At 45.1% G+C, this 24,211-nt stretch overlaps 1 protein-coding gene across 1 annotated transcript; it reads left to right on the top strand.

Moving 5' to 3' along the window:
- The first annotated feature begins 9,054 nt into the window (after nt 1-9,054).
- On the top strand, nt 9,055-10,002 carry LOC120397950 (olfactory receptor 51E1-like). The gene has a single exon (XM_039524725.1). It carries the CDS (start codon nt 9,055-9,057, stop codon nt 10,000-10,002), a length of 948 nt encoding a protein of 315 aa, XP_039380659.1.
- Nucleotides 10,003-24,211: the final 14,209 nt, after the last annotated feature.

Here is a 24,211-nt window from a genome sequence, read left to right as displayed (position 1 = left end):
CCTGCTCTGGACATGCACTCAGTTTTGGACACCCAGTATCTATAAATGATGTAGCAGATAAAAATGGGATTTCCGAGACAGGTTGTGAGAATGGGGGAGGTTGCCATTAACGGACAGACTGAAGAGTCTGGAACTGTTTAGTTTAGAGAAGAGACAAAGAAGAAGGCCTATGATAGAGGAGAAAAAAAGAATAAAATTGAACTGATTACATTCAAATGGACAAACAAAAAACATTTCCCAACCAATAATATCTGTAGAGATTGAAAGCTACAGAAGGGGCAATTCCTTAAAGCTGAAGCAAATGATCAGGAAAATTGATTGAGGGGAAACATTTAGAGAGAAAAATGGGAATGAAACTTGGGAGTTCTTGAAGAAGAGTTTAATATACATCTAAATGGCCATGATTCCACAATCAAGAAAGCGGAGAGCTTTGGCTAAAAAATGGGTTCAGTGGCAAAGGGAAGGCCGCAATAAGATGTGAGGAGATGGGGGAAAGCAATATAGACTGCATGAGGGTGAGGGGAAATAGCCAGTAATACAAATTGGAAGTTATGAAAATTGATAAGGGGCGTTAAAAACATCAGGGAAAATGCATGCTTGTTAGGGCTAAGGATCAGAAAAAATAACGTTATTAAAAAGAAAAAGAACTAAAGAAATTCTATGAAAGATTCAGACCAAAATCTAAAGGGCATAGTCAACTTATTAATGTGGCAGAAAAAGTAAAAAGGTTCAAGAAATAGTTTTTGCAGGGGGCTGCTTTGGTCGGACACGAGCCCTGTCTGGTAAAGTGCAAAGAGTAAATGCTGGCTGGCAAGCCGCTAGCAGAAGGCGCATAACAGGAAGCCCCGTAACCACAGCCAGTTAAAAGGCTGACTGCTCAAGTCTGCCTGGTAAGGGCTGGCAGACCCAAGCATGGAAAGTCCCTTGATGCACGCACACCTGCAAAAGTTCAAATCCAAGTGCTCAAAAACTATCCCCGTTAGGCAAAAATTTCAGGACAAGAATAAATAATAAACAGAGGCAGGGAATTTGTCAGGGTAATTAAAGAACATTTATTGGGCCAAGACTTAGATCGGTTTGGCCTCAGTTTACCTATCTGTATACTGGGGATATTTTCATAATTACTTTCCTTTACTAACTATTTTGAAGATCCTTCAATGATGTGTGCTGCACAGTATGATGATACTGAGATTTATTGATCTCTGATGCCATAGGGAAAGCCCCATATGTCTGTAGAAAGTGCTTATGTCTCCCCTCAGTCATCTTTCTCCAGATCAGCCTGCCTCCTATCTACCTGTCCATCCAGGGCATTTGCAGGGTCCCAGAGCCTATGGGCATCTAGGCATTATTCCTTATTTTCTTCTAATCAGCTATGTTTTATAAATATACACAAATACACAAAACAGCCAATTCCTCTCTGACTCAACACAGAGCCCAGGAGCTCTCATCTCCCTTTGGGAAGGTCCCTTAATTACTGTTTACTTCTAAAGCTGGATAATTAGCACAGAAGAGGAGAGATGCTTTTCTGCAGCCTGTTTACATTCAGATGCTCTCTTCTCCTTTAAAGGCTGAACGAACCCCACTGGGAATACACAGAGCTATATTAGAAACTGTGCACACCCCTGTGTCGGCTCTTAGCATGGGATGCTGCTGCAGAGAGAGGTGTGGGTCACGGATACCTGAGGGGGATCCCAGGGAGGACACTTCCATCTCGTAATTCACAGGTACCCATCTCTTGCTGAGGAGATCACCCAATCGACAAACCCTGTGTAACATGGATGTGGAGGGATAGAGAGTAAGTCTGTGGTCCTTTCTGCTCTGCACAATCATGACACAGCCCAGGGCCCTTGCCATAAGTGATGAGTTTGTTAAAGAATCATTGGACAAAATGTCACTGATTTCTGTGCATCGCTGCTCATCCCACCTGATGGCCTCCAGCCCAGAGGTGGCTTTATTTCAGTGGCACAGTGAATGGATGTAAGGTGTTAGTAGATGTGCAATACAAGACCAAATTCTGAGATCACAGCCCGTACTTTGCTTACCCCCAGTGAGGGAAAATTCCCCTTGGAACAAGAGCTGAGTACAAACATCAGGAACCAGCTGTGTGTTAATGCACAGACACTGTCACCCCCTCCTCTTGCATTTCAGGGCTCTGTCTGTTAATGGGGCAGAGGGACAGGGGCTGTTACCTGACTTTTATCTGCTGGAAAACTTGGAGGTACTGCCCTTACTTCCCCTTAGACTTGCTTCTCATGATGTCTTACCTACCAGCTCCCTGAGTTTGCTCAAAGCTGTCTTCCTGAAATCCATTGTCTTTATTTTGCTGTTTTTCTTCCTACCATTCTTTAGAATCATGAACTCCGTCATTTCATGGTAACTTTCCCCTAAACTGTCTTCTACTTTTAAATTATCAACCAGTTCCTTGTTCTTTGTCAAAATCAAGTCTAGAACAGCCTCTCTCCTAGAAATGTTCTACTGCTTCTGGAACAAAGAAATGCCTCCAATGCATTCCAAGAACGTGTTGGATAATCTGTGCCCTGGTGTAGACAGCATGAGATGAATTCTTCCATCGACCTAGCTACCACCTCTCTGGGATTACCTGTGCTGAGGGGAGAACCCTTCCATCTGTGTAAGTAGTGTCTATATTGAAGCTCTGTGGCAGCACCGCGGTAGCATTTTAAGTGTAAACAACCCTTCAAGCAATCTTAATTCCAGAAAAAAAATCCAGTCTGGATCTGCCAACATGGGAAATTGGAGACTCCAACACGTCCATTCTCAGAGTGTCCAAGTGGTTAATCACCCTCAGTGCTAAATATTTGCCCCTAATATTGAGCTGGAATTTGCCTGGCTTCAGCTTCCAGCCCTTCAGTCTTCCTCAGCCTTTCTCTGGTAGATTACAGAGCCCGTTATTACCCATGGTTTTCTCCCCATTAAAGTCTCCATTTGATCAACCTTTTGATAAATTAAAGAGATATACACCTTCAAGTCTAAAGGCCCGGCTTTTTCTCTATCCTCCAATCATTTTTGTGTCTCTTCTGCCCAAGTCTTCAACGTCTTTTTCCAAACGTGGACCCAAGATATGAACATAAGAACGGCCGTACCGGGTCAGACCAAACGTCCATCTAGCCCAGTATCTCTCTACCGACAGTGGCCAATGCCAGGTGGCCCTGACAGAGGAAGAAAAGTAAATATGGCAGGCGACCAGCTTGGCTTAACAGCGAAATCCTTGCTTGTCTTAAACACAAAAAAACAGCTTACAAGAAGTGGAAGACTGGACAAATAACCAGGGAGGAGTATAAAAGTACTGCTCACGCATGCAGGAGTGAAATTAGGAAGGCCAAATCACACTTGGAGTTGCAGCTAGCCGGAGATGTTAGGAGTAACAAGAAGGGTTTTTTCAGGTATGTTAGCAACAAGAAGAAAGTCAAGGAAAGTGTGGGCCCCTTGCTGAATGAGGGAGGGAACCTAGTGACAGAGGATGTGGAGAAAGCTAGTGTACTCAATGCTTTTTTTGCCTCTGTCTTCACAGACAAGGTCAGCTCCCAGACAGCTGCACTCTGCAGCACGGTATGGGGAGGAGGTGACCAGCTCTCTGTGGAGAAAGAAGAAGTTCGGGACTATTTAGAAAAGCTGGATAAGCACAAGTCCATGGGGCCGGATGCATTGCATCCAAGGGTGCTAAAGGAGTTGGCCGATGAGATTGCAGAGCCATTGGCCATTATCTTCGAAAAATCATGGCGATCGGGGGAGGTCCCGGATGACTGGAAAAAAGCTAATGAGGTGCCCATCTTTAAAAAAGGGAAGAAGGAAGATCCAGGGAACTACAGGCCAGTCAGTCTCACCTCAGTCCCTGGAAAAATCATGGAACAGATCCTCAAGGAATCAATTCTGAACCACTTAAAGGAGGGGAAAGTGATCAGGAACAGTCAGCATGGATTCACCAAGGGCAAATCATGCCTGACTAATCTAATTGCCTTCTATGATGAGATAACCGGCTCTGTGGATGAGGGGAAAGAAGTGGATGTACTATTTCTGGACTTTAGCAAAGCTTTTGATACAGTCTCCCACAGTATTCTTGCCAGCAAGTTAAAGAAGTCTGGGCTGGATGAATGGACGGTAAGGTGGATAGAAAACTGTGTAGATGGTCAGGATCAACGGGTAGTGATCAATGGTTCCATGTCTAGTTGGCAGCCGGTATCAAGTGGAGTGCCCCAAGGGTCGGTGCTGGGGCCGGTTTTGTTCAATATCTTCATTAACGATCTGGAGGATGGTGTGGACTGCACCCTTAGCAAGTTTGCAGATGACACTAAACTGGGAGGAGTGGTTGATACGCTGGAGGGTAGGGATAGGATACAGAGGGACCTAGACAAATTAGAGGATTGGGCCAAAAGAAATCTGATGAGGTTCAACAAGGACAAGTGCAGTGTCCTGCACATAGGACGGAAGAATCCCATGCACTGCTACAGACTAGGGACCGAATGGCTGGCAGCAGTTCTGCAGAAAAGGACCAGGGGTTACGGTGGACGAAAAGCTGAATATGAGTCAGTAGTGTGCCCTTGTTGCCAAGAAGGCTAATGGCATTTTGGGTTGTATATGTAGGGGCATTTCCAGCAGATCGAGGGATGTGATCATTCCCCTCTATTCAGCACTGGTGAGGCCTCATTTGGAGTACTGTGTCCAGTTTTGGGCCCCACACTACAAGAAGGATGTGGATAAATTGGAGAGAGTCCAGTGGAGAGCAACAAAAATGATTAGGGGGCTGGAGCACATGACTTATGAAGAGAGGCTGAGGGAACTGGGATTGTTTAGCCTGCAGAAGAGAAGAATGAGGGGGGATTTGATAGCTGCTTTCAACTACCTGAAAGGGGGTTCCAAAGAGGATTGATCTAGACTGTTCTCAGTGGTAGAAGATGACAGAACAAGGAGTAATGGTCTCAAGTTGCAGAGGGGGAGGTTTAGGTTGGACATTAGGAAAAACTTTTTCACTAGTAGGGTGGTGAAGCACTGGAATGGGTTACCTAGGGAGGTGGTGGGATCTCCTTCCTTAGAGGTTTTTAAGGTCAGGCTTGACAAAGCCCTGGCTGGGATGATTTAGTTGGGTTTGGTCCTGCTTTGAGCAGGGGGTTGGACTAGATGACCTCCTGAGATCCCTTCCAACCCTGAGATTCTATGATTCTATGATTCTAGGGATTGAAACTAACAGGCAATGATCAAGTGATCTCTCTCCTGCCATCCATCTCCACCCTCTGACAAACAGAGGCTAGGGACACCATTTTTTACCCATACTGGCTAATAGCCATTAATGAACTTAACTACCATGAATTTATCTAGTTCTCTTTTAAACCCTGTTATAGTCCTAGCCTTCACAACCTCCTCAGGCAAGGAGTTCCACAAGTTGACTGTGCGCTGCATGAAGAAGAACGTCCTTTTATTTGTTTAAAACCTGCTGCCTATTAATTTCATCTGGTGACCCCTAGTTCTTATATTATGGGAATAAGTACATAACTTTTCCTTATTCACTCTCTCCACATCACTCATGATTTTATATACCTCTATCATATCCCCCCTTAGTCTCCTCTTTTCCAAGCTGAAGAGTCCTAGCCTCTTTAATCTCTCCTCATATGGGATCCTCTCCAAACCCCTGATCATTTTAGTTGCTTTTTTCTTAACCTTTTCTAGTGCTAGAATATCTTTTTTGAGGTGAGGAGACCACATCTGTACACATTATTCGAGATGTGGGCGTACCATGGATTCATATAAGGACAATAATAAATTCCCAGTCTTATTCTCTATCCCCTTTTTAATGATTTCTAACATCCTGTTTGCTTTTTTGACCTCCTCTGCACACTGCGTGGATGTGTTCAGAGAACTATCCATGATGACTCCAAGATCTTTTTCCGGACTCATGGTAGCTAAATTAGCGTCCATCATATTGTATGTATAGTTGGGGTTATTTTTCCAATGTGCATCACTTTACATTTAGCCACATTACATTTAATTTGCCATTTTGTTGCCCAATCACTTCGTTTTGTGAGATCTTTTTGAAGTTCTTCACAATCTGCTTTGGTCTTAACTATCTTGAGCAGTTTAGTATCATCTGCAAACTTTGCCACCTCACTGTTTACCCCTTTCTCCAGATCATTTATGAATAAATTGAATAGGATTGGTCCTAGGACTGACCCTTGGGGAACACCACTAGTTACCATTAATTCCTACCCTTTGTTCCCTGTCCTTTAACCAGTTCTCAATCCATGAAAGGACCTTTCCTTTTATCCCATGACAGCTTAATTTATGTAAGAGCCTTTGGTGAGGGATCTTGTCAAAGGCTTTCTGGAAATCTAAGTACACTATGTCCACGGAATCCCCCTTTTCCACATGTTTGTTGACCCCTTCAAAGAACTCTAATAGATTAGTTAGACAGAATTTCCCTTTACAGAAACCATGTTGACTTTTGCTCAACAGTTTGTGTTTTTCTAAGTGTCTGACAAATTTATTCTTAACTATTGTTTCAACTAATTTGCCCGGTACCGACATTAGACTTAATTAGACTGTAATTGCCGGGATCACCTCTAGAGCCCTTTTAAAATATTGGCATTATGAAGCTGACTTAAAGGACAGGTTACAAACCTTAGTTAATAGTTCCGCAACTTCACATTTGAGTTCTTTCAGAACTCTTGGGTGATTGCCATCTGGTCCCGGTGACTTGTTAATGTTGAGTTTATCAATTAATTCCAAAACCTCCTCTAGTGACACTTCTATCTGTGACAGTTCCTCAGATTTGTCACCTACAAAAGCCAGCTCAGGTTTGGGAATCTCCCTAACATCCTCAGCCGTGAAGACTGAAGCAAAGAATCCATATAGTTTCTCCACAATGACTTTGTCGTCTTTAAGCACTCCTTTTGTATTTCGATTGTCAAGGGGCCCCACTGGTTGTTTAATAGGCTTCCTGCTTCTGATGTACGTAAAAAATATTTTGCCATTACCTTTGGAGTTTTTGGCTAGCCGTTCTTCAAACTCCTCTTTGGCTTTTCTTATTACACTCTTGCACTTAAGTTGGCAATGTTTGTGCTCCTTTCTATTTGCTTCACTAGGATTTGATTTCCACTTTTTAAAGGAAGTCTTTTTATCTCTCACTGCTTCTTTTACATGGTTGTTAAGCCACGGTGGCTCTTTTTTAGTTCTTTTACTGGTTTCTTAATTTGGGCCTCTATTATGGTGTCTTTAAAAAGCGCCCATGCAGCTTGCACGGATTTCACTTAGTCACTGTACCTTTTAACTTTTGTTTAACTAACCCCCTCATTTTTGCATAGTTCCCCCTTTTGAAATTAAATGCCACAGTGTTGGGCTGTTGAGATGTTCTTCCCACCACAGGGATGTTGAATGCTATTGTATTATGGTCACTATTTCCAAGCGGTCCTGCTATACTTACCTCTTGGACCAGCTCCTGCGCTCCACTCAGGATGAAATCTAGAGTTGCCTCTCCCCTTGTGGGTTCCCATACCAGCTGCTCCATGAAGCAGTCATTTAAAGTATCGAGAAATTTTATCTCTGCATTTCGTCCTGAAGTGAAATGTTCCCAGTTAATATGGGGATAATTGAAATCCCCCACTATTATTGAGTTCTTAATTTTGATAGCCTCTCTAATTTCCCTTAGCATTTCATCATCACTATTACTGTCCTGGTCAGGTGGTTGATAATAGATCCCTAATGTTATATTTTTATTAGAGCATGAAATTTCTCCATAGAGATTCTATGGAACATGTGGATTCGCTTAAGATTTTTACTTCATTGGAATCTACATTTTCTTTCACATATAGTGCCACTCCCCCCCGCGCACGACCTGTTCTGTCCTTCCGATATATTTTGTACCCCGGAATGATTGTGTCCCATTGATTGCTCTCAGTCCACCAGGTTTCTGTGATGCCTATTATATCAATATCCTCCTTTATCACCATGCACTCTAGTTCACCCATCTTATTATTTAGACTTCTAGCATTTGTGTACAAGCACTTTAAAAACTTGTCCCTGTTTATTTGTCTGCCCTTTTCTTATGTGCCAGATTCTTTTTTATGTGACTGTTTATCATCTGATCTCGCCCTTACATTATACTCTTCTGTCCTCTGCTCCTGGAGATTCTCTATCATCAGATTCTCCCCTAAGAGAAGTCTGTGTCTGATCCACACGCGCCTCTGCAGCAGTCGGCTTTCCCCCATCTCCTTGTTTAAAAACTGCTCTACAACCTTTTTAATGTTTAGCTGCAGTTTGTTTCACCAATCCCAAGTGCAGAGGTAAAATCCTTCTCCTGCTCCAACTCACCACTCCCCTGATTATTTATCCGGGGACCATATCATCCCTTATGCTATAGTGTTCCATTGGGAGCTCACAATCAGTTGGGTGTCCACAATGACCCCTAAATCCTTTTCAAGGTCCTTGAATTCCCTAATAAAGTGCTGTAGTCTCTGGGTCGGGTCTGCATTGCCTGTTTCTAGAGGATCATTTTGCATTTGACTGAATTAAAACATTTTGTTTGCATGGGCCTCACTTTCAACATGTTCCATATCACTTGGTGTGCCTGCCCTGTTTTTTTCCACTCTCAGATTTCAAACAACTGGATGAATGGGAATCTTCCAACAGCATCGACTCCCTATCCTGGCTCTCATTGCATTAAGGAACAATGACGGATAACCAATATCCACAGTTGAATTTCCTGCTGGTGCCTCTTAAGGTTCCCTCACTACAAACTGTAGGAATGATTAACGTAGAGACCACCACAAAATATGGAATTGGATTTAGTAGGGTCATTGTGCATAGTTCTTTTCTCAGAATAATAAAATGTAATTTTTCAATGTGTGAATAGTGATCAATCTGCTTCTCCCATAAGAATAGCATCCACTAGTGCATGCAGTGTCTCATATTAACATTGTCTCTCCATTCAGGCATTTCTACTGTGACCATCACCTGGGACCCTGGGAATACACAGAAAGTCAAGGGAACATATCGTTCATGCAGGAGACACTCTTATGACTGAGAGTTGGAAACTTTCTCGCCTACTCCATGTCAGATTCCAAGACAACCAACTTCACTAACCCCTCCACCTTCATCCTGCTGGGCATTCTTGGCCTAGAGGCAGCCCATATCTGGATCTCCATTCCCTTCTGTGCTATGTACACCATAGCTGTGTTGGGGAACTTCACCATTCTTTTCATCATAAAGACGGAGCCGAGCCTCCATGAGCCCATGTTCTTTTTCCTCTGTATGCTGGCCGTCACCGACCTGGTCACATCCACAACCACCCTGCCCAAAATGCTGAGCATCTTTTGGTTCAACTCCAGGGAGATCAGTTTCAGTGCCTGCCTCACCCAGCTGTACTTCATTCACTGCTTCTCAGCGATGGAGTCTGGAATCCTTATGGCCATGGCTTTTGATCGCTACGTGGCCATCTGCCATCCCCTGAGACATTCCACCATCCTGACAAACTCTGTTGTGACCAAGATAGGCCTGGCCTTGGTGCTGCGCAGTGGCATACTCACATTACCCTATCCCTTATTGGCAAGGCAGTGGCCATATTGTAGAACCAACATCATCCCCCACTCCTATTGTCGGCATATAGCTGTGCTGAAGCTGGCCTGTGCTGACATCAGCATCAGTAGTTACTATGGCCTGTTTCATCTTTTCTCTGTAATCGGAATGGATGTGTTTTTTATCTCTGTGTCCTATACTCTGATCCTCTGGGCCATCTTCCGCCTCCCCACAAAGGATGCCCAGCTCAAAACTTTCAGGACCTGCATCTCTCATCTTTGTGCCATCTTTGCTTTGTATATCCCAGATTTCTTCTCCTCTTTCACGCAGCGGTTTGGCCAAAATGTGCCACTGCATTTCCTTGTTCTCTTTGCCAGTGTGTATCTGCTGGTGCCTCCCGTGCTACATCCCATCATCTATGGGATGAGGACCAAACAGATCCGGGACAGGCTGCTCCGGCTCTTTACACGTAAAGAGACCTAAATGTTTTCTCCTTGTGCTCTGGCTCTCAGATTGAGCTCTGTGCAGAGCTGGCTGGCACATGGTGCTGGGGCCTCTTCCCTGAATCACTTACTGGATTCATATTGTATGTATAGTTGGAGACATTAAACCCATCCCTGTCCTTACTGTGCTGTGTCAATGTGATTAACTGGGGAATCAGTCTGTGTACACTACACTGGGTGGCCACTTTTCTAATTGCTGATAGCTGCATCCCTGAAATTGCAATCTTACCCCATCTCTTCTGTCAAGTCTTGACCCTGATGTGTGTCTTCTCCCCAATGCCCTGCCCCCGTCTCTTGTTCCTCTCTTCCCTTCCCATTGTCAACTGCAACATAGTCATCTCTAAAACCAATATGTTCTCACCTCTTATGGCAAGTCACTTAAGGGACACAGGTTAGTGTTAAAATTTTAATGTTTATTCTTAATTTGTTACTAACTCTGTGGAGAGAGAGACTCCATCAGGACTCCTGGCTGACAAAGCCCTCACTGGGATGATTTAGCTGGGGATTGGTTCTGCTTTGAGCTGGGGGTTGGACTAGATACCTCCTGAGGTCCCTTCCAACCCTGAGATTCTGTGATTCTATCATACCTGGGATCTATCTGAGCTCTGGGAGGCGGGTGGGGTATAGTGGGTTGCAGCAGGAGGCAGATACATCTGGGGTCTAAAGAAGAAGATCAGAATGGCTGTTCTGGGTAAAGCCAATGGTCCATGTAGCCCAGTAGCCTGTCTTCTGACAGTGCCCAGTGCCTGGTGCTTCAGAGGGAATGAACAGACCATGGCAATGTGATTCCTGTGAAGCAGGGGGAGTAGATGGCGGGAGAGTAGCCCTACTCATTTTTGTCCCCCCATCTTCCATACTGCTGCTGACCAGAGGTTGTCTAATTTTCCCTGTCCTTGAAGGAATCTCAGGGGGTGGGTTTTTTGTCTCCCCTCTCTGAACATTTAGGGGCTGCTCTCCTCCCTCCACCTCCCTTTTCCTTTCTGGATATATAGACGTGCTATGCAGTGCCACCAGTAAAGTTGCTGCACCGGTGGTCTTTTCTCTCTTTGCCAATCTCCGTGGGCCACAGGGTCATAACAGAGGCCCAGCCAATGTGTCATCATGAGTCCACTACCACTTCCCAAACTGTACAGTCACTACAATTGTGGTCTTTTCCCTCTTTGCCCAGAGGATCATCAGAGGTACAGGACACTGTTCCCCCTGTGCTGCAGGATGAGCTTCACCGTTTTCAGGTGGACACCCGTGATTTCGAGGGTAAGGTGAAGCTCCCTCTCGAGTGTTGGGGAGACTTCCATCTTGTCCTCTTGGCCATGAGGGCTGTTTTGGAGGAATGGAGGGGAACCGGGAGGTAGGACATCCTGGTCTACCGGTGGGCCCACAACTTCTGTGACAAGCTTTTCAGGTTGGTCAGCGATCGTTGCAAGGCCAGTTGGGGATCCTACTGCCCACAAGGATCCTCCTCAGCCTTCATAATGAAGCCAACCATCTTTTCAATATTGAACAACAGACTCTCTAGGGTGGTGCTCCAGAGTTGCCAGGTGTTCTTCCTCGTTTGTGATGTAGGGTACTCTGTGATTTGCCTGCAGGAAACCCACAAGGATCCAGCCACCGAGACTAGTTGGTGACTGGAGTGGGGGGACTGGGTATATTTTTGACACCTCAGTGCTCATTGAGATGGGGTGGCCACCTTGTTGTCTCTCGATCTACAGCTTGAGATGTTGGGAGTTTCCGAGGTCATCCCAGGTCATCTGCTGCACCTTCAGGTCTGTGTGGAAGTGCTGACATTGAATCTCTTCAATGTCTAACCCCAAAATGCAGACCCAGAGTGGGTGTGTTTCTCATAACAGGCATTGCTATTCTCGGCACCTTGGATCCTCACTAGTGCCTGGTCCTGAGTGGGAATTTTAATACCATCTTTGAGGACCAGAATTGCTCAGGGATCAAGAGCAGCCAGGCTGCTGCAGGCATCCTCAGAGATATCATCAATCATAACTCCCTGGTGGATGTCTGGTGCCACTTTCTCCCGGAAGACAATTCCATTTTTATCTAAGTCCAGGTGGAGGTTGATAGGTTGTGCCACTCCTGGTTGGACCACATGGATATATTTTGTTTCCATCTTGCCTGGGCCCATTCTTCCAGCATTTGGCCTGCCGAGCTCTCAGCCTACCATTTAGTGGCCATGATGGCGTCTTTCATCTCGGAGCTCACCTGGGGCACTTCACACTTCAGACCCCCCTGCACAAACTCCAGGAGGTTGGGGCCACCTTATTGTCTACTGCTTGGGTTTTCCTTGAACTGGTCCTACAAGAGGGTGCACCCCATCCACCACTCACCCCAGGACCTCTGTAATTCTTGATTGGGCTCATGTCCCATAAGTCCCCCCAACCCTCCTCCCTTTCATAACCTTAGCTGGCTTCATGCCTTGCAGCTGGTTCATTTCTGAATTCCACCAAGGGAACAACTTTACATGCTCATGCTCCGAATGCTTCACTTCCTCAGTTGCCCTGATACCAAGTGGTGAGACCTAGTATCACTTTCAGAGGGTGAGGAACCCCGGTGGGACAGAATGTCCACCCCAGTCCCACTGCCCACCGGGGATATCGGTTGGTGGCTCCTTCATGGAGCCATGAGCACAGGCATGTATGTGGCCCAGTTCACCCCCATTCCAGATGCCTGCCCATTTTGCAGCATGAGGCAGACCCTGGCAGATGCCTATCTACAATGCGCAAGGTTACAGCCCCTATTCCAACTCCTCCACAACTTCATCAGCAGGTTCTGGCTGCACTTTTCCCCAAACCTTTTCATATCTGCTACCTGCTTTAGCTCAGCTTACAGGATGTGGCCTGCAAGTTGCTTGTGTTACAGGTGAAATATACTCTAATATAAATCTGTAAACTTATTAATAAAACAAATAATCAAACCCATTAGAAAATAAGAAACGTATAAGAAAATATATGTAGGCAAGCAAGCAGGCTAGCCTATAGGGTACCACAGCTGCAGGCTGCTAGATGGCAATGGCCAGGGACTTAGAAGTGACAGAGAGAGGGAGGCAAGTGTGGGTGTGGGTGAGTTACAAAAGAGAGAGAGAGCAGGACCTAATGCACCAGGAGAGAGAGAGAGAGAGAGGCCAGGCCCACTCCCCTTCTCATCTCTGTAGCAGCTCCAGGGTTGCTGTCACTGTGCTCCTCAAGCTCATGAAGCTAAACATTCACTGGCTGAGCGTGTTTGGGGCCCACAAACAAGACCGTTGTGATTTGGAGTCACAGCACTGTTCAGGCCCTGCCTCTGGCTCTGGGTTTCCAGGCCCACTCTCGCAGTGCAGCTTCCGTTCTAGTGCCTCCCTCTGGGAGCAGAAGCCTGCCCGCCAAGCACCAAGGCCCTGACACGAGCTTCGGCTCGGTTCCCCCAGACTCTCCAATTGCTTCAGCCCACTCTTCCCAGGGCTCCTCCTTGGGCACACGCTGGTTCCAGTTTCTCCTGTTCGGGTCACATGATCACTAAATCAAACAGCCCCAGGCCTTGCAAAAGGGGTTGTGTGACACATGGCCAGAAAGGGTTAAGCAACTTGCAGGCTATTGACCCAGATTCACCACTTGAAATGTAGACTTGTATTATTAAAGAACTGGAAGAAGTTAATGACTTTAGTAGTCTCTGTTTACCGGCAGCTTATTAGAGGTTAGTAGTGTAACCAAACGATTTCCATCAAGAGCATTATTTGGTTAATTCAGAGCTGAAAAGGAAATATTATTAGATGGATCTTGGGTGCAATAATCTCATTTTCATTATGTCTCTTTAGAGTTTCTGGTGAACTCTCTTTAACTGCTTAATGGATAATAACCTTATTTTAATCCAGGTAGTTAATTATCAGTGATGTTTAGGAAACAGAAGATTACTTCAAAGGTCTATTGTTCACCCAGGATCTGTAAAAAGGGCTCTTGGAACCTGATCCTTTTGATCTCAGATCTGCTGAAACATCATCAGGGGAAGCTTGAGTCACAAGATTCTGGTCTCCAGTTATACCGTAGACCATCCTGATAATGAATATTTCTACATTGGACAATGATCTTTTGACTAATTCTGAAAGAACTTGGTGGAACTTTGAAGCCAGCCATCTCTACTATGAAACTGACTTAAAAACTCTAATCAGATCTCTGTGTCTAATTATCTTTTAACCAATACTTTCTCTTTTTAAATAAATCTTTGTTTAGTTAATAAGAATTGGCTCTAAGTGAATATTTTGGTAATATCTGACATATTCATTCACCTGGGAGGTGCTGTGTATAACCCTTTGGTATTGATAGAACTTTATTATATGATGAACAAGATTTTCAATAATCATCATCATACTTGACTTGGCTGTCTGGGTGGAAGCTGTTTTGGGGATTGTCAGTCCCTTTATTTGCAGTTTGCCCTAATTGAGCAATCTCAGAGTGGGCTCCAGTGGAACCCCATTCACAGGTTGCTAAAACAATTCCTCTACTTTAGACAACAGGTCCATCTAGCCCCATATCCTGTCATCCAACAGTGGCCAATGTCAGATCTTTCAGAGGGAGTGAACAGAACAGTTACTTATCAAGTGATCTGTTCTCCATCACCCTTTCCCAGCCTCCAGCAAACAGAGGCTAGGGACATCATCCCTGCCCAACCTGGCTAATAGTCATTGATGGACCTATCCTCCATGGATTCATTTAGTTATTTTTGAAAACTGTAATAGTCTTGGCCTTCACAACCCTTATGGCAAAGAGCTTCACAGGTTGACTGTGTGTTGTGTGAAGAAATACTTCCTTTTATTTCTTTTAAACCACTGCCAATTAATTTCGGGTGACCCCTAATTTTTGTGTTATGAGAAGAAGTAAATAACACTCCCTTATTTACATTTTCCACACCATTCATGGTTTTATAGACCTCTCTCATCTCCCCCACCCCCTTAGTCATCTCTTTCCCAAGTTGCAAAGACCCATTTCTATTAATCTCTCCTCATATTGAAGCTGATCCATATCCCTAATAATTCCTGTTGCATTTTTCTAAAACTTTTTCAATTCCAATATATCTTTTTTGAGTTGTGATGATCAGATATGCAGGCAGTATTTTAGGTGTGTGAATACCATGGTGTCCCCTAGTTCTTGTGTTATGAGGAGTATATTTCACTTCTTTATCTACTTTCTCTACACGAGTCATGATTTTATAAACCTCAATCGTATCTCCCCTTAGTCATCTCTTTTTGAAGCTGAAAAGTCCCAGTCTTATTAATCTCTCCTCATACGGAGAATAGTACAGCTAGTGGAAAAGTTCAGGCACAAGATGGAGTCAATGGTCACATGAGCTGGTCAAATGCTCTTGCATGCTTCAATGAATCATAGTACGGGCCTGTCATAAACAGATAGTTAAGGGTTAATGCCTCTTTTACCTGTAAAGGATTAAGAAGTTCACCTAGCCTAGCTGATACCTGACCAGAGGAACCAATGGGGGAACAAGATGTTTCAAAAGGAATGAGGGAAGTTTCCTTTGTTTAGTCAGTTTCAGTTTCAGCCGGAGTGAAAAAGATCAAGGAACCAGCCTCCTATCAGAGTAGTAAGTTTTAGAAAGGAATAAATAAGTTTATGTGTATTTCTTTGTAACCTGTCTTGTGCAATTAGAGGAAGAATCAAATTGGGTATTGGGGTATTTTCATTGGTGTAATTAAGTTTTTGCCCAGGGGAACATCCTCTGTGTTTTGAATCTGTTGTCTGTGAGAGTAGCTGGTATGCTAATCTCTCCCAGAGGGTTTTCTTTTACCTTTTTTTCCCTTTAATTAAAAACCTTTTTTAAATAACCTGATTGATTTTTCCTTGTTTTTAGAACCAATGGGGTTGGAGTTGGTGGGAGAAAGGAGGGGGGATGGCTAATTTCTCCTTGTTTTAAAATCCAGGGGGTTTGGATCTGTGTTCACCAGGAAATTGGCGAAATCTCTCAAGGCTACCCAGGGAAGGAAAGTAGTGCTTGTGAGTGGTGGCAGCCAGACCAGATCTAAGCTGGTAGTTAAGCTTAGAGCTTCTCATGCAGGCCCCCCACATCTATACCCTAAGTTCAGAGTGGGGAAGGAACCTTGACATGGTGAGCAGCGGTGAGGGATTTTTTAGGGACCAAAAGCCAGATTTTTTTTCCCCTCCTTTGAGATGCTGGGGAAGCAGTGAAGGAGAGATACCCTGAAGGCAAACAGATAAGAGATTCTAACAGAGGGCTTTTTGTTAGAAGGGAAGCTCCAGCTGTGATCACTGGAGGGTCATTAACATTGCCAAGGCAAGTCACAAAAACCTATTGTATTTGTTTTTTTTCTAAAGAGTCACATTACAGTAACTAAAGATTCCAAGCTATTCACCTCCCCACCCCCACACCCCACAGATAGCTAATGTAGATCAGGGGGAAAATGTCAGGCAAGGGGGAAAAAACCATACAACAGCAGCTAGAATTAGCCAAACTCCAGGCTGAGGAGAGCCAAAAGGAACATGACAGACAGATGGCCAGGGCTGAGGCTGCACACAAAAGAGCTATGGAGGAGAGGGAAAAAGAAGAAAAAGCCAAAGAGGATGCCCACAAAAGAGCTATGGAGGTGAAAGAAAAAGAGATGGAGGCGAGAGAAAAAGAGATGGAGGAGAGGGAAAGAGAGAGAAAGCATCAACTGGACTTAGCAAGGGCTAAGCAAGATGCACCAGCCAACCCTAACAACCCTTCTCCAGGTACTGTTTCCCATCCCAGAAAATTCCCCACCTACAAGGCAGGTGATGATACTGAGGCCTTCTTAGAAAATTTTGAAAGGGCCTGCCTTGGGTACAGCTTCTCTAGAGACCAGTACATGATAGAGCTGAGGCCACAGCTCAGTGGACCCTTAGCAGAGGTGGCAGCTGAAATGCCTAGATGGGAAGCCCAAAACTGTAACCGAGGTGGGGGAGATTGGAGCCAAATGGGTGGAAGTGGCAGAAAAGAAAAAAAACTACTAGCAGTTGGAGCGAATATCAGAGAGGGCAAACTCAAACCAAACCCTATCACTGGGGGCAACCCAAGGCCCCACCTACAACCCAAGCAAAGCCCCAGACTACCTATAGTCCCACCTCACCAATCTCCAGCAACCCACCTCGGCCCAGTTACCAGTCAGCTGGGCGATGTTTTAAATGTAATGAACTGGGACATATAAAGGCCCACTGCCCCAAGAACCCCAACCGAGTGCCGTTCATTACACCACCATCACGCCAAGGATCCCCAGGCCCAGATATCTCTCAAATACCCTCGGAGCGAAGGGAAACCTTGAGAGTGGGCAGAAAGAAGGTTATCGCGTGAAAAGACACCGGGGCACAAGTGTCAGTTATCCACCAATCCTTAGTGAATCCCAAATTCCTCAACCCAGAGGCCCAAGAGACCATTCACCCATTCATGTCAAAATCTTTAAACTTGCCTACAGCTGAATTGCCTATCCAGTACAAGGGCTGGTCAGAAATGTGGACTTTTGCCGTCTATGACAATTATTCCATCCCCATGCTACTGGGGAAGACTTGGCCAACCATGTGAAGCTAAACAAGAGGGTGGAAATGGTCACCCACAGCCAGACCAAGCAAGCTTCCACACCCATCCCTGTTCCTGAGCCATCCACCAGGGCCCCGTATGTGTTACTAGAGACCCAGACAGAGGTAGTAGAACCGGATCCTCTGCCAATGACTGCAACAACCCTAGTGCATCCAGTCCCAGAACCGGAACTGGAAAAGCAACCAGCACCAGAACCGTTGTCAGCACTGACTCCAGCGCTTGCAAGCCCATCTACAACTCAAACGCCAGAGGGCACCAGCAGGCCTGAACTGGCAGAAGCAGCAGACAACCCTACACAAGAGGCTCAGCCAGAGCCTGAAATATCACCTAGTGCACCAGTGGAGAGCGGTTCACAATCAACGACAACAACCTCATCACCTACATCGCTTCCACAGGGACCAAGCCCAAGTCCAAAGTCTAAGGAGGAACTAATGTCTCCAGCCTCAAGGGAACAGTTCCAGACTGAGCAGGAAGCCGATGACAGCCTTAAGACAGCTTGGGCGGCGGCACGAAGCACCCCACCGCCTCTCAGCTCTTCTAGCCGATCCCGGTTTGTTGTAGAACAAGGACTTTTATACAAGGAGACTCTTTCTGGTGGACACCAGGAAGGCTGGCATCCTCAAAAACAGTTGGTAGTTCCAACTAAGTACCAGGAAAAGCTCTTAAGCTTAGCCCAGGATCATCCCAGTGGCCATTCTGGGGTGAACAGAACCAAAGACAGGTTGGGGAAGTCCTTCCACTGGGAGGGGATGGGCAAGGACGTTGCTAATTATGTCCAGTCTTGTGAGGTGTGCCAACGAGTGGGAAAGCCCCAAGACCAGGTCAAAGCCCCTCTCCAGGCACTCCCCATAATTGAGGTCCCATTTCAGCGAGTAGCTGTGGATATTCTGGGTCCTTTCCCAAAAAAGACCCCCAGAGGAAAGCAGTACATACTGACCTTCATGGATTTTGCTACCCGATGGCCAGAAGCAGTAGCTCTAAGCAACACCAGGGCTAAAAGTGTGTGCCAGGCCATAGCAGATATTTTTGCCAGGGTAGGTTGGCCCTCCGACATCCTTACCGATTTGGGAACTAATTTCCTGTCCGGGACCATGAAAAACCTGTGGGAAGTTAATGGAGTGAATCACTTGGTTGCCACCCCTTACCACCATCAAACCAATGGCCTGGTGGAGAGGTTTAATGGAACTTTGGGGGCCATGATACGTAAATTCATAAATGAACACTCCAATGATTGGGACCTAGTGTTGCAGCAGTTTCTGTTTGCCTATAGGGCTGTACCACATCCCAGTTTAGGGTTTTCACCATTTGAACTTGTGTATGGCCAGGAGGTTAAGGGACCATTACAGTTAGTGAAGCAGCAATGGGAGGGGTTTACGCCTTCTCCAGGAACTAACATGCTAGACTTTGTAAGCAGCCTACAAAGCACCCTCCAACACTCTTTAGCCCTTGCTAAAGAAAACCTAAAGGAAGCTCAGGAAGAGCGAAAGGCCTGGTATGATAAACATTCCAGAGAATGGTCCTTCAAAGTAGGAGATCAAGTCATGGTCTTGAAGGCGCTCCAGGCCCATAAAATGGAAGCATTGTGGGAAGGACCATTCATGGTCCAGGAGCACCTAGGAGCTGTTACCTATCTCATAGCATTCCCCACCTCCAATATAAAGCCTAAGGTATACCATGTTAATTCTCTTAATCCCTTTTATTCCAGAGAATTAAAGGTTTCGCAGTTGACAGCCCAGGGAACAGATGTCGCGGAGTGGCCTGAAGGTGTCTACTACGATGGAAAAAGTGACAGTGGCGTGGAAGAGGTGAACCTCTCTGTGACCCTTGGACGTCTGCAGCGACAACAGATCAAGGAGCTGTGCACTAGCTTTGCACCAATGTTCTCCGCTACCCCAGGACGGACTGAATGGGCATACCACTCCATTGACACAGGTAATGCTCACCCAATTAGAACCCCACCCTACTAGGTGTCACCTCATGCCCAAACTGCTATAAAACAGGAGATCCAGGACATGCTACAGATGGCTATAATCCACCCCTCTAACAGTGCATGGGCATCTCTAGTGGTTCTAGTTCCTAAACCAGATGGGGAAATACGCTTTTGCGTGGACTACCGTAAGCTAAATGCTGTAACTCGTCCCGACAACTATCCAATGCCATGCACCAATGAATTATTGGAGAAATTTGGATGTGCCCAGTTCATCTCTACCTTAGACTTAACCAAGGGCTACTGGCAAGTACCGCTAGATGAACCTGCCAAGGAAAGGTCAGCCTTCATCACACATGCAGGAGTGTATGAATTTAATGTGCTTCCTTTTGGGCTGCGAAATGCACCCGCCACCTTCCAAAGACTTGTAAATGGTCTCCTAGTAGGATTGGGAGGATCTGCAGTTGCCTACCTTGATGATGTGGCCATTTTTTCCGATTCATGGGCAGAACATCTGGAGCACCTAGAAAAAGGCTTCAAGCGCATCAGGCAGGCAGGACTAACTGTTAAGACTAAAAAGTATCAAATAGGCCAAAACAGAGTGACTTGCCTGGGGCACCAGGTGGGTCAAGGAACAATAAATCCCCTACAGGCCAAGGTAGATGCTATCCAGCTAGTGGAAAAGTTCAGGCACAAGATGGAGTCAATGGTCAAATGAGCTCGTCAAATGCTCTTGCATGCTTCAATGAATCATAATACAGGCCATTACCCTATTCTGGCTATAAAATGTCCACAAGAAAGTCCATTAAGCAGGGATAAGCTTCCTCCATGGCCCATTGTGTTCATTGAATATCAACTTGATTAGTCGCTTCACAATTTGCTGGCTATGTTAGACGTAAACTAACCTAGTGGGAGTTATCACAGGAGCAAACACATTTGAAATATAGGTACATAGTCAATATTAATAATTTCAGATACAAACGTTATTTGTGCATATAAATAGGATAATCATATGAAGCAAATCATAACTTTTCCTTTGGCACCTCACATAACCTACTTTGTACAAGCTGTGCTGAAAGTATGTAACTGTGGTGAATATCCCAAAATGAATACATTCTGGTCTGCACCACAGGAGAAAAGCAAGTTGAGGTAGAGAGCTAAGGAAAATGAGAGAGTGCCACACACTGTACCGAGTTACCTGAGTGCTTTAGCTAAGCCACTCATGGACCAGCAATGAAGGCCCCAGTCAATTTCCCAGCTCCACAGCCTTGCACCCTTACTGGAGTGTAAACCCAGAATTATACCATCTTGACCTGCCCAGGGATCTGGAAGGATGCAAACTCATTAAACAATCTGCTCCCCCACTCAATTTGGGGAAGATATGCAACAGTCTCTGTTCCCAGAGCCAAGATACCCGAACACTTCACTCAAAAAAACAAACAAACAAAACACTGGTTAAGATAAAGCATGAAGCAGGTTTATTAACTACACAAGGATAAGTTTTAAGTGATTATAAATCATAACAAACAGATCAAAGCAGGTTACCTAGGATTTGCCTGGATTATTTTGTTTATTATTCTCATGGAATGTGGGGGAGTCAGGGTGCACCCCCCACACTTCCTGCAATTTACTGTGACTCTCAGCCAGCCAGTAAAACAGAAGGTTTATTAGATGACAGAAACACAGTCCAAACAGAGTTTGTAGGTACAGAAAACAGGACCCCTCAGTCAGGTCCATCTTGGAGGGTAGGGAGACCCATTCCCTCCATTTCCCCAGACAGCTCCAAACTGAAACCTCCTCCAGCAGTCTCCCCCCCAACCAGACCCCCTGGCTCCTCCTCCAGACGTGTCCAGTTCCTGGACAGAAGGCGTCACCTGGCCCCAACCCCTCCTGGGCTCAGGTTACGTGCTCACGTATCATCCCTCAAGTGAAGTCACCCCTGATATCCCGTCACCATCCAGCACCAATGCAGACAATAAACTAGCAAAACTCCCACACAACATTACCAGGTCAATATTCTCCACTCCCTACTCCATCAGTTATTTATTGTGGCCCCGCTCCAGTTCAGGGCCCCTTGTGCTGGGCTTTTTGCAAATGCAGAAGGAGAAATAACCTCTGCCCCAAGGAGCCTATCAATCAAATTAAGCTAAGACACAGCTACTGTGTCTAACAAACCAGAAAGGTGGCCGGTAGGGAGTTGAGGGAGTAACAGCTCTAAGAATGGGTGGTTACATAGAATGCTGGGTGGGTCTGAAATGTAGAGCCCTGCCCTGGCTGTTAGAAGTATGTCCTGGGCCTTTAAGAGCAGAGCACATATTCAGGGGAACTAGACTGGGGCTAAAGAGAATGGGCCATTGAGTGATGATTGCACCAGACACACAGCTGGAGCACATGGCTCTCCATTAGCTTTTGTAATTGTGCTTTAGATCTAATCACGCCTCCCTTCTTAGGGTGCAGACTGTGCCTCCTTCTTATGAATTCCCAACCCCGGGTACCAGAGGGGAGACGGGAGGAGAGGACAGAGATAACAGGGCTGTGGTGAATGAATAAAGGAGCTATCAGAGAGATGGAACAACTGGAACCCCCCAAGGAATTGAAATTCTCAGGTAGTGCACTGGACTCTGGGAAGGGATCCAGACAGAGTTTTGAGATAGATCTATTCAGGAGCTGGGCGTGGTGAGAAAGAAGACCAGCAGAAACTGAAATCTTCTTAAACATTGCAGGACTTGAGGCAGTGGGTGTCTTTACTAGCATGCAACTCAGGCTTTGTCTACACTAGCACTTTTGTCAATAAAACATTTGTCGGTCAGGAGTGTGAAAAAAACAACAAAAGCACCAGTGTGGTGAGCACTACGTGAGCGGAAAATGCTCATTGGGGTAGTTTAATGATATCTGTAGGAGAGAGCTCTCCCATAGACATAGAGCGGCCATTCGGGAGACCTTACAGCGGTGCATCTTCAGCAGTACAGCAGTGCTGCTGTAAGGTCTGTGGTGGAGACAGAGCCTCAGGCAGGCAGAGGGAGCAGGTTATTACACACTTTTGCAGAAATTTGAAGAGCCATGAGTACTGCAAAAGAGCAAAACAATATTGTGAGTTAATAATTAATCAATAAACAAACAAGTGTTATTAATTAATATAAATTAAGTGTAAATTAACTAATAATTAAATAATATTTACATAGGAACATAAGAACGGGCAGACTGGGTCAGACCAAAGGTCCATCTAGCCCAGTATCCTGTCTACGGACAGTGACCAATGCCAGGTGCCCCAGAAGGACTGAATCTAACAGGTAATGAACAAGTGATCTCTCTCCTGCCATCCATCTCCACCCTCTGACAAACAGAGGCCAGGGACACCATTCCTTACCCATCCTGGCTAATAACAATTAATGGACTTAACCTCCATGAATTTATTCAGTTCTATTTAAACCCTGTTATAGTCCTAGCCTTCACAACCTCCTCAGGTAAGGAGTTCCAAAAGTTGACTGTGCACTGGGTAAAGAAGAAATTCCTTTTATTTGTTTTAAACCTGCTGTCCATTAATTTCATTTGGTGGTCCCTATTTCTTTTATTATAGGAACAAGTACATAACTTTTCTCCTTATCTACTTTCTCCACATCACTCATGATTTTATATACTTCTATCACATCCCCCCTTAGTCTCCTCTTTTCCAAGCTGAAGAGTCCTAGCCTCTTTAATCTTTCCTCATATGGGACCTTCTCCAAACCCCTAATCATTTTAGTTGCCCTTTTCTGAACCTTTTCTAGTGCCAATATATCTTTTTTGAGATGAAGAGACCACATCTGTACGCAGTATTCAAGATGTGGGCGTACCGTCTATTTATATAAGGGCAATAAGATATTCTCTGTCTTATTCTCTATCCCCTTTTTAATGATTCCTAACATCTTGTTTGCTTTTTTGGCCACCACTGCACACTGCGTGGACATCTTCAGAGAACTATCCACGATGGCTCCAAGAGTCTTTCCTGATTAGTTGTAGCTAAATTAGCCCCCATCATATTGTATGTATAGTTGGGGTTATTTTTCCCAAAGTGCATTACTTTACATTTATCCACATTAAATTTCATTTGCCATTTTGTTGCCCAATCACTATTTATTCATTAATTAATACATATAATTCTAATAATGCTAATAAATAAATAATCTTTCTCCAGATCTGTCACTCTCCTATTTATCCGGCTATCCTGGCCTTTACAGGGTAACAGAGTTTATGGACATCTAGGCATTATCCCTTATTTTCTTTCTAATCAACTATAATTTATAAATATACACAAATACACAAAACAGCCAATTCCTCTCTGACTCAGCACAGAGCCCAAGAGTTCTCTTCTCCCTTTGGGAAGGTCCCTTAATTACTGTTTACTCCTAAAGCTGGATAATTAGCACAGAAGCGGAGACAGGCTTGTCGACAGCCTGTTTACATTCAGACTCTTCAGTCTCTTCTCCTCTAGAAGCTAAGTGAACCTCACTGGGATTACACAGAGATATATTAGAAACTGTGCACACCCCTGTGTCGGCTCTTGCCATGGGATGCTGCTGAAGATGCTGGGTTGAGAGAGGTGTGGGTCACGGATACTTCGGTCTCAGAATTCACAGGTACCCATCTCTTGCTGAGGAGCTCACCTGATTGGCAAACCCTGTGCAACGTGAGTGTGGAGGGATAGAGAGTAAGTCTGTTGTCCTTT

Source organism: Mauremys reevesii, linkage group 1 (genome assembly GCF_016161935.1).
Source record: "Mauremys reevesii isolate NIE-2019 linkage group 1, ASM1616193v1, whole genome shotgun sequence".
Taxonomy (NCBI): domain Eukaryota; kingdom Metazoa; phylum Chordata; order Testudines; family Geoemydidae; genus Mauremys; species Mauremys reevesii.
The sequence above is the reverse complement of the archived record's forward strand: the minus strand, read 5'-3'. Positions and strand labels throughout refer to the sequence as shown.